The sequence below is a fragment of the Cebus imitator genome, unplaced genomic scaffold (genome assembly GCF_001604975.1).
Source record: "Cebus imitator isolate Cc_AM_T3 unplaced genomic scaffold, Cebus_imitator-1.0 Scaffold135, whole genome shotgun sequence".
Taxonomy (NCBI): Eukaryota; Metazoa; Chordata; class Mammalia; order Primates; family Cebidae; genus Cebus; species Cebus imitator.
The window spans coordinates 953,236-964,352 of NW_016107450.1; the positions used below are offsets into that span (position 1 = coordinate 953,236).

Here is an 11,117-nt window from a genome sequence, read left to right on the forward strand (position 1 = left end):
AGGAGAATTGCCTGAACCCAGGAGGCGGAGGCTGCGGTGAGCCGAAATCGCGCCATTGTACTCCAGCCTGGGTAACAAGAGTGAAACTCCATCTCAAAAAAAGAATAAGCTTCTACACAGAGAATAGCATATGATGTCCACTTGAGGTATTATGGAGTTGCTATGGTTGCATAGGCCAACTAAATGCATCACTTGATGAAAAGAAGTGGCCACATCACTGAAAAAGCTTCTGAAAAGTCATGCAACGGGTCTCTATTACAGTTTCAAAGGCATTTTTAAGCAGTTCACATTTAGAATGTTATCTCTCTGTTTTAAAATGTTTAAAAATAACAGATATTTAAGAAGGTTTTAGAAATGCATTTTGGAGAAGGTTTTTGCTCAGGTCTCCCAGGATAAATAGGTGGTAAGCAGCAGGAACAGGCTGTGAGGACTAGCATGAAGACAGAGGTCACCATCTGCCCACCAGTCCCCTGAGCTTTAGTCTAGGATTAAAGCCATTTTCATAGATCACTAAAATACAACAGAAATACTCTGTGCCTGGGATGCCTGCTTGCTTCAAATTTCTGTTCTCCTCTGGACAGGTTGAGAACAAAGTCTTAAAAAAGAAACACAATCTTACTTTTCAATTATCAACTAAGACAGAAGGCTCTTGATCCCATTATGGCAAATAAAGTATGCTAAGCTCTTGTTATACTGACAAAATCCTCAATCACTTTCTCTACTTTAACCTAAATCACATAGATTTACTTTTTAAAAAGAATTATGTTCAGTAATTGATATTTAAATCTGTGTAGGTTTTGAATTAGAGCCACGTAAACATGGGTTTCCCTACTCAAGCCTCATGTAATGGAGTCAGAGGATGTGTCACTCAATAATTCTAGGAACTGAAAACACAAAGATGAAAAGACAGATATACTTTAGCAGAGGAATTCAATAGATCTGCAAACCAATCACTGAAATCCACTGCACAGGATTCATAACACAGGCCCCAAGGAATAAAATGTGGATGATATCAGGCAGCAGGTGGCCAAAGTTTTGCATGTGATTTGGTTTAAAGCATTCAGTGTAGGTCTCTGGATTTAGGAGGGAGTCCTACCCTACCTGATACCACTATTGCTAATAGAATTTGGCTATATAATCTTCTGAGTTTGTGAAAACCTGGATTTCTACATCTTCCTTTGTCCCTTTCACAAAGCATTAACAGGAATTACTGATTTATCTTTCTCTTATCAGATTTACAAGCTTACTGAAGGTGGGAGGTGAGCCTTACTCATCACTGCCTGGCAAAATGCTTGGCTGGCACTCAGTAATGTAGGCTACATGCATCAAAGGTAGGTTGCATTCAAGACTTCATATTTTTACTAAAAAGGGAAATAACCTTATCTAAAAGTGGGAGTTTCTATTCTATATACACCTGTAGGCTCTGCCAGTAATCGGAGGGATTAAAAAGTGAGTTTGGGTATGGTGGCCCACATCTGTAATCCCAGCACTTTAGGAGGCCAAGTGGAAAAATTGCTTAAGGCCAGGAGGTTGAGGCTGCAGTGAGCTATGATCACACCACTGCACTCCAGCCTGGATGAGAGAGAGAGAGGCCTGGTCTCTTTAAAAATAAAAATAAAAATTGAGGTATAATGGCAGTTGGCTTATTTCTTCCTTATAGAAAGATAATATTCACCTAGTTTCTAGAAAACACCTTCTCTAGAGGCTTGTTACATTTTACACGTTTTTTTTTTTTTTTAAATCCATATTTGTGAGGGTTCCTAGATAACAAAACATAAAAATAATATCTCAAATGGCAACGGTGTGTGTCTGCCTAGTAATTAGCTACTTCTTCAATCTTCTTCTCTGTCAAGAAAGGACAGAGAAGACGATATACAGAAAAGGATAAGTAAAAACATAGAGGAGAAAAAGAAAAAGACTGCAGTTTTACTGAAAATACACTGTTAGCCAGGCATTGTTCTAGATGTTTTATTATTATTGCATTTAATCTTAGCCACTGCCTTGAGGGAAATGTTGTATTTTTTATTATATTTTCCAGATTATATTTTATAGGCCAGGAAATTGAATCCTGAGAGGGTTCAGTACTTTACTCAACATCCTGTTACAGGTAACTTAGGGATGAGAATGATGATGCCGCTGATGTTAGTAACAATGGTAACAACAAAGGTAAAATACATTTAATACATAAAATGAAAACAGTAATTATAACTCGATGGTATGACGGTCATGAGTTACCGTTTATTTATAATAGCTAAGTAATCCTAGATTAACTAGATAATGACAGGTCACATACGTTATCTAGTTAACCCTAATAATCTGAAAGATTTACTATCCCATTTTATAGGTGACCACATGGAGAATGAATACCATTAAATAACTTAGCAAGGACAACACCTCAAGTGGAAGAACAGAATTTGAAAGCCCATCTGATGCCAGGCCTGTGTTTGTGTGATGATGGCACACTGACTTGTCTCTGAGGCTGAATCCTCAGCACTTCTGAGCTTCATTTCCCATGTGCCATGATACAAAGCTAACCTTTAGTCCTAATTCATGAACTTTTGGATATTCAGGAATCCTCACAAAGCCTCCCCAGAGGATACATCCATTAAGTCTACTGTGGCCAGGGTAATAAGGAAGAACCTGGGCTGGGGATTTCTGCTGTATAATACAGAGCTATAGGAGAGATGGCGGGGCAGGGGTAGCGGGGGATGCTAATAATCCCTATGATCCTGAGGAAGAAGTATCCATTTCTATCTGTCCAATTCTTTTCCCCTTCCTTTAACAGGAAGTTTATTCAAACTCACCATCTCCCATCTCATCAGAGAAGGGGAGGCTGAAGACGGCTTCGTCAATCATCCGGTTGGGAAGGTTTGTGTAGAACCTGCCCACTGTGGTCTCCAGGTTACTCAACTGGTTCAGCACCATCATGCTGCCCTTAATCACAGGCAAGGTCGTCCGGTCTGGCACACCGTACTTCCCTGAGTTCTGTTCAGCTAGATCCCTCAGAAAAGCCAGCTCTTTCAAACCAGTCACCCCGTCTAAAATGGAAAGCCAAGAGAAGACCATGGAAAGCAAAATTGTTTATATCCATACATCTTGCCATTTAGATCAAATGCAGGTATGGATGAGGTCTTGTAACACCAGAGGGGTTTTTGCAGAGATGGTGTGGACTCTGGACACAAATATCAGTTCCTGCTGAGGAAACAAAGTCTGAGGCATGGTCTTTCCTGAAATAGTCAAGGGGAAAGGGATTCTTCACAGGGCAATGATGGAAAACACATGCATAAATAAAGGAGTCCAATTCAGTAAGAATGTGTTCTCCCCAAAAAGTTTAATTATAAAATGAAAATTAATTTTCTGCATTTAATATTTAAAAGCAAAAGTAATAATTTGCAAGTCTGCACTTAATTAAATGTAGTAGATGAAACTGTAAGAGTTTTAAAGGACAGAGGTTTATCCTTTCATTCCTGACCTCTTCACCCATAAAGCCACTTGCAAAAGTCTCATGCAACTAAATGAAAGAATTATGGATTGCATTTACTGATGCCTCCAAATCCTGTTTCTTTAAGCTCATTTTAATTACAAGCATTTTCATGCTTGATATTGTTAGGATAACACTGAATTTGATTATTTAATATATATATTTTTTACATTTAGAGGGTTTTGAAAACTTTGTACAAGATTTAGGCATACTGGGACATATTGTTCTACAACATCTGTAATCAAGAGCACAAAAATAAATTTAATAAACTTTTTTTTAGTTTGCTACTGTTGGAACATAGTCAAAAGGATTAGAAACCGCATATGGGCACCATTGCAAATGAATTCAAAATTACTTCAGTCACTACTGAGAGTCTACCATTGTATTTTTAAAAGTCTCATGTTCTTGAAGATTTCAATAGCAAACCATGAACTATTCAGTCATTAAAAAGAATCTGAAGCTTTCATGGTTCATCTACCACATATGTCTTTAGCATCTCTACATAGAGAGTGTACATATTTCCAGCACTGGGAGTCCACTTCTAAAGTCACGGCAGAATAAAATAAATATTAATTTATTCTTCCTGCCCTCACCTTATTTTTTTGGAGACAGAGTTTCCCTTTGTCACCCAGCTGGAGTGCAGTGGACGATCTTGGCTCACTGCAACCTCCGCCTCCCGGACTCCAGCAATTCTCACGCCTCAGCCTCCCAAGTAGCTGGGATCACAGGCATATACCACCACGCCCAGCTATTTTTGTATTTTTGGTAAAAATGGGGTTTCACCATGTTGGCCAGGTTGGTCTCAAACTACTGGCTTCAAGTGATCTGCCCGCCTTGGCCTCCCAAACTGCTGGGATTACAGGCGTAAATCACCATGCTTGGCCTATAATTTCTTTCTTAAAAGAAACACATTATATTTAAATAAACTTGACTTTTGCTCCACTCATGCAATGCTAAAGGAAAGGAAAAAATACCTGGGCCAAATTAAGTCAGAATCAGATATTGTTCCCTTTGCACAGCACAAGGCTGAGATGGCGGGTGAGGGTTTCACTCCAGAGTAAAAGATAACACCAAAGATATGATTGATTGCTGACCTTATATCCTTGAGAAGCTCACAGAAGTAAAACAATAAATGAGGAAAACTCGAGCAATAAATAAATTTTCTTTCTTTGTCATGTATTGCTTGACTCTCTCAAAATGTAAACTATAAGTGACAAACAAGAATATCTACTAGGCAAAGCAGAGTTTCATGGGATGGAAGGTTATGAAGGATTGAGTATGATGTGTTACTCCATCATGAGATGTTATGCAGGAGTGGCATGAAGGTCAACAGGGTAGCAGATTGGTAAGTATGCTGGCCTGCCTATTATAAACATGGTCATGCTAGAAGCTACATTTCCCAGGAGCCTCTTTTCCAGCATGCTATTAGGTTAAAGGTGCAAAAAGTGAAGGGCTGTATTGTGAGATTTGCATGGCAAAGTAAGAAGTGGTGAGAGACAGATACTGAGGGGCCAGAATGTTTCAGTTTGTCCTACATTCTCTGTGTTCCGTTCAACAACCTTCCATGGACTTCTACACCAAGTCTCCTAAGTGGTCATCCATGTTCCTACCTTCCAGACCTCCCAGCAGGCCCCAACTTGGTCACTAAACTTTCTGAGATGTCCATCTCTGTTTTTCTCCCACAATTTTCTCCCAGTTTCTCCCACAATTGTGTGCATTCTAATTCTGACAATAAATTCTTTTTTAAATTTAATTTTTAGGGATACATAGTAGGTGTATATATTTACGGTGTACATGCAATGTTTTGATACAGGTGTGCGATGTGTAATAATCACAGCAGAGTAATTGAAGTATTCATCACTTCGATCATGTATCATTTCTTTGTACTATTAGGAACATGAAACTTTCATTGTATTAGTTATTTTTAAATGTATAATAAATTACTGTTGACTATAGTCACCCTGTTATATTACCAAATACTAGATCTTACTCATTCTATCTAACTATATTTTTGTACCCATTAACCATTCCTAAACCCTCCACTTCTCTGGTGCCCTTACGAGTCTTTGGTAGCCATCAGTCTACTCTCTATCTCCAGGAGTTCAAGTGTTTTATTTATTTATTTATTTGTGGAGACAGAGTGTCACTTTATTGCCCAGGCTGGAGTGCAGTGGTGCCATCTTGGCTCACTGCAACCTCTGCCTCCCAGGTTCACGCAATTCTTGCGCCTCAGCCTCCTGAGCAGCTGGGAATACAGGAATGTGCCACCACACTCAGCTAATTTCTGTATTTTAGGAGAGATGGGGTTTCACCATGTTGGCCAGGCTGGTCTCGAACTCCTGACCTGAGGTGATAAACCTGCCTCAGCCTCCCAAAGTGCTGGGATTACAGGCGTGAGCCACTGTGCTTGGCTCAAGTGTTTTAATGTTTAGCTGACAATAAATTATTTATTCCAAGATTCTCTTAGCCATTCTGCTTTCCTATTTGTAAGTAAGGTAAGCGTGTCTACACGAGTGAAGCACACTTAGAAATAGCATTCTGAGAAAGAGAGAGAAAACTGGCAGTGAGAATGTGTGGCTGGTTAGATTAAAGGAAGAAAGAGAAGAGAAAAGGATGATGAGATGGAAGTAACTAGAGATTGTAAAGTATGTAATTACTGGAACACAGAAAGTGTGTAAGACCAGTGAAGGAATGGGTAACAGCAAGGAAGTGAGGAAGCATCTGCCTGGGCAGACCTTCAAATCTAATGGAAAAGAAGTGATCCCTTCCTTTTGGGTCTCCTTACTCCTCCACTATTGCATTTCATTCATCTGCCATGTCTACCAATCTTCCTCCCTGGGTCATAAACACCTTGCAGACAGAAACTTTGTATAATACAGCTCTGAAACCTCAGTACCCTATGTTGTACATGGTAGGTGGTCAGTAAATTTTATTTTCCTCCCTTCCTCCTTTTCTCCCTCCCTTCCTATCTCTCATGAATGAAAGGAGCCAATACAACAGAGAAGAGAACAACAGGCGATCAGAGATGACACTGATGGGCATGTGCCCAGGCATCCTCACCCACCCCAGCTATGTTCAGTCCTGTGGTAAGCGCTCAGAATGCAAAGAAAACTAAGATGTAGTTCATGCCTGAGAAGCTCACGTTCTTGTGGGAAGTAAAGGGAGAAGAAAGAGAGGACAGTATGTGAGCACCTTACTACAGTATAATGGGAGACATGCTTATCAAAATTCGGTACAAGGTGCCAGGGAACAGAGAGGGCTGAACAGAGAACTGGCCCTGGACGGCAGAGCTCTACCTCTGAGACAAGAAACCATATAAGCTTTCATACACTCCTTTAACAGGCTTTGAGGACCCGTTATTTACCAGGTACTACGTTAAGAACTTTAAACACAATCATATTTTGCTTATTTATTACTATAACAACCCTATGCAGTAGATTTTTTCTTTTCACAGATAAAACTCCAGTCTAAAGAGATTAAGTAACTTACCACAAGCCACATGACTAGTAAATGTGAACAGCAGCTAACAGCCACTTGACATTGGAACCTGTGTTCTCTCCAGTGTGGTCTAGAAAACATTTGTAAGAGAATCACCCTGGCCAAAACGTAGACTCCTGAACCCCTTCTAAGAGGGTCTAAATAAGAATATGAGAGCAATGCCTAGAAATCTGCATTTTAAAGCCATTCCCCAAGTAATCCTTAGCACATCAGAATATGAGAGCCACTGCCCTAAAACTACATGGTTCTGCATGGAAATTTCACAGTTGACAAGAGAAACAACAGGGAGTAGGCGGGAAAGGCTGCTCCATCAAGACATGGCCTCTTAAACACAAGAGAAGAGAAGATGGCAGCTTTGAATACTGAAGGCAGGGGACTGATGTCATGAGAGAAAAGCAATGTATTAATAGCTGGAGAGACACGATATGGCATAGAGGCTAGAAAACTGTGCTGCACACAGACTACAGGACAGGTTGAATAGCAGAAGGGAAAAGATGAAGAGGTAGCTTGAATTTGCCAATTTACTAAACCCTTTTACACTCTGTCATTTAACAGCGGCACAATCCATTTTAATGAGTGTTTACTGTACATTAAGGCTAATCCTCACAACAACACTGCAAAGTAGATAATGCTTATCTCCATTTCACAGCTAAGGAAGCTGAGGTGAAGAAAGTGGCAGAAGAGGCTTCAGGTGGTGATTCTGCAGGAAAATGTAATATTCACAGATTGGTTGTACAGAAGAATCTAGGTTAGTGCTTTGCTTCCTGCAGCTTAAACCAATGAGATAAGTTAAAACCTTAGATAATCCTAGAATATGAAGGAGAACTGAAAAAAAAAAGGTGCGTGTGTGGGGTGTGGGGCAGGGTGCTGTATAAAATCCTCTGCAAGACCACATAAGTGGAGAAGAGGTTTGGAAAGAAGCAGTTAGCTGGAGAGATGAAGAGAAAGGAACCTTCTAACATGCCCTGAATACTAATTATCAGGTAGGGAAACAGCTGCCTGGTTGCCTTTTCCCATAGCCTTCATCCAAGCACACTGTTATGATTCTTGCTCTTCGTCTTTTTAAAGCAGCATACACTTAGAGGGATCTTTGATCTGAAAGGAAAATCTCGAAACACTACCTACCGTTCATGAGGGCATAGGTGAGAATCATTATGGAGTTGTTTAGAAAACTATTTTCTTCATTGATGACTCGGAGAGTTGCCTTTTTATCTTCTTCCGAAGAGTCCTTTGATGTAATGCCAGCTGACAGGTAAATGATGACCATGTCTGTATCTAAACAAAAAAACATCAATTGAATGCTCTGTTTGGATTCTGGCTAAAGGCAGCAGTTCAGTTTCCTGTCCATTTCCTTGGACTTTCCCACCTCGAGGGCCCGCCTAGCTCACTGTTTCTAGTCCCTCCTATTTGATGTTATGGCTTTCATCCTCCTGCTTCTGCCTTTCTTCCATCCCACCCTTTCTAGACAATGAAATCTCATTTATGCAGCATCAGATAAAGAGATGGTCCTAATATATTTACCAGATAAAAGGAGGTGATTTCCTTTAGGCACCCATGGTTATAGTAATTTAAGCCAATCCAAATGGAAATCTCTCCTGCCTTCTGAAACAGATGATGCAAAGCGTGACTTATCCTTTCCTCCATGATGCAGGATCACCATCATGAATGCTTGTTTCTTGAGGACCAGGCTTTAAAACGATGATTCTTTCAGGGCTCTTCAGGCATATAATGTTATTTGCTCCTATACTAAATATTTCTAGGTCATTTTCATTTAAAAATCTCATCAGTAGAGCAGTAAAACATGGACTTAGAAGCCAGTTGCCTGTGTTCAAAGCCCAGCTCTGCTACTTATAAGCTGTATCTGTGTAATTGAGGCAAATTTCTCAACCTCTCTACACCTAATTTTCTTTGTCTATAAAATGAGAGTAATGACAGGACTGACTTAATAGTGTTGCTGTGAAGAATAATTGGTTATTTTAAGTAAAGACTATGGGCAAAAAGGTGATGACAAAAAGAGGGCAAAAGAGAAAAAAAGAAACTAAAACACACACACACAATGAAAACAAAAACTGTTTCTTTGGATTGAAGTAGCATCCTTGAGTTAGAATCAAAATTATTCTCCAAATACGGCTGAGAGGTAGAAAAACTGAGAGTTAATTTTGGCCCAGTAGAACTTCTGTCAAGTGGACTGACTGAAAAAATAAAAGGTGAAGAATTTCCTACAATTAGAGATAAATAACCAGAGGATGAATTACCACAATAAAAAGAGGGGAGTCAGAGCTGGACTTTTACATCCTCTTTCTAATCTGCAATTCTTTGATTTAACATACATATATATAGGGTGTGTGTGTGTGTGTGTCTGTATTTTAAGACTGAGTCTTGCTTTGTCACCCAGGCTGGAGTGCAGTGGTGTAATCTCAGCTTACTGTAACGACCCCCCTCCAGGGTTAAAGCAATTCTCATGCCTCAGACTACCAAGTAGCCGGGACTACAGGCACACACCACCATGCCCAGCTAATTTTTTGAATTTTTAGTAGAGACGGGGTTTCACCGTTGGTCAGGCTGGTCTTGAACTCCTGACCTCAAGTGATCTGCCCGCCTTGTCCTCAAGACATCCTACATATTTTTAGGACATCCTACATATTTGTCTTTTTACTGAGAAATAAATATATAATATGTCATACACTTACTCCTTCAGGTTTCTGTTACTGTTTTTTAGATGAGGTTGCTCTGTAGTGACTGTGGCAGGCAACCTCAAACTTGGTCCCTTAGTGATTCCATCTCCTGATATTCATTAATCTCCTGGGGTAGGTGCCTCCCTTGAGTGTGGCTGGATTTAGTGACTCACTTATAATAACTAGCATGCAGGAGAGGTGATGGGACCTCAAGACCAAGACAAGATTACAAAAACCTTGTGGCTTCTGCAGGGGGTGGGCTTTCTCACTCTGAAGAAAGCCAGCTGGCAGGTTTTAAACAGTCTAATGGAGAGGCATGGAACAGAGGCCCTCAGAACTGAATATCCCGTCAGCAAAAGTGTGAATGAGATTGGAACTAGCTATTTCCCTAGTTGAACTTTGAGATGACAGCAGCTCATCAATAGGTTGACTACAAACTCAAGAAACTCGTTGGGCCAGAGGCACCCAGCTATGCTGTGCCTAGATTCCTGATGTACAGAAACTATGAGACAATAAATATGTATTAAGACATAGAGTGTTGGCATAATTTGTTACAGATCAATAGATAACGAATACAGTTAGTCTTTAAAAAATTATCCTAATGGTGAAGACACAAAGCTTGAATTTCCTTCAGTTTATAAATTTCCATTTTAGATTTAAGTATTCTTTATTATACAGAATTGAACAGTTAACTTATATTGTATAAATGCCATCAATGACTGAACTCAGTTTAACAAAATTTGACTCTAAGAAATAAGTGCATTCAAAGTTCCTCTTATTTACTCCTAATACTTAATACTAATTTTGATACTTGAACATTCTCTAGTGAACATTAACTGCACATTTAAATTTCACTATTATCAGGGATTAGGAAGTGAATGCTGATGCAAGAAAGAAAATCCACACGTTTTAGTATTCCTATTGTAAATTAGATGTCAACAAACCAGATGTCAATATTTTTTCAAAGTTGTACATACAGTTTGGTAAATTATTTTATAAGGACCCTAAACAGCTCATTTAAACTTCAGACTGAAAAATACAAAAACTGCTTGAGTCCCTAGTTGGGGGGAATATAGATACAGATAGATTTAGATATAGATACAGATATAGACATAGATAGATACAGCATGAGGACGATCCATGATATGAGACAAACCATCTCCTCATGGCAAAAGTACATGTGTGATAAAACTCCTGGACACACTTAGGCTAAGTTTTCTCACTTAGCCTTATGATTCTGGATAAAATACACTGTCATTTAGACCTGTTTCTAGGGTAAAGGTCCATGTTTGGAAAGCCAGAAGGCTTGCAGCCCTTGACCTCCTTCGGTAGCCAAGCACATTTTCTTTCCGTTCCAACAATAAGACGTACACTCTGTAAGTATCCTTCCTGGCTCCAACCAGCCCCTGACTCCATTCCCGCCTTATCCTCAAGAAAAATTATTTTTCATTCTTATCATATCT

At 39.6% G+C, this 11,117-nt stretch overlaps 1 protein-coding gene across 2 annotated transcripts in view; it reads right to left on the reverse strand.

The window, feature by feature from the left end:
• Nucleotides 1-11,117, reverse strand: part of CACHD1 (cache domain containing 1) — a 228,154-nt gene that overhangs the window by 49,439 nt on the left and 167,598 nt on the right. For both annotated transcript variants that reach the window (XM_037743111.1, XM_017541535.2), the window contains exons 8-9: nucleotides 8,105-8,254; nucleotides 2,805-3,038 (exon numbers count right to left, since the gene is read on the reverse strand). In XM_037743111.1, the coding sequence (XP_037599039.1) occupies nucleotides 2,805-3,038; nucleotides 8,105-8,254 (384 nt within the window). The remainder of the gene's footprint in view (nucleotides 1-2,804; nucleotides 3,039-8,104; nucleotides 8,255-11,117) is intronic.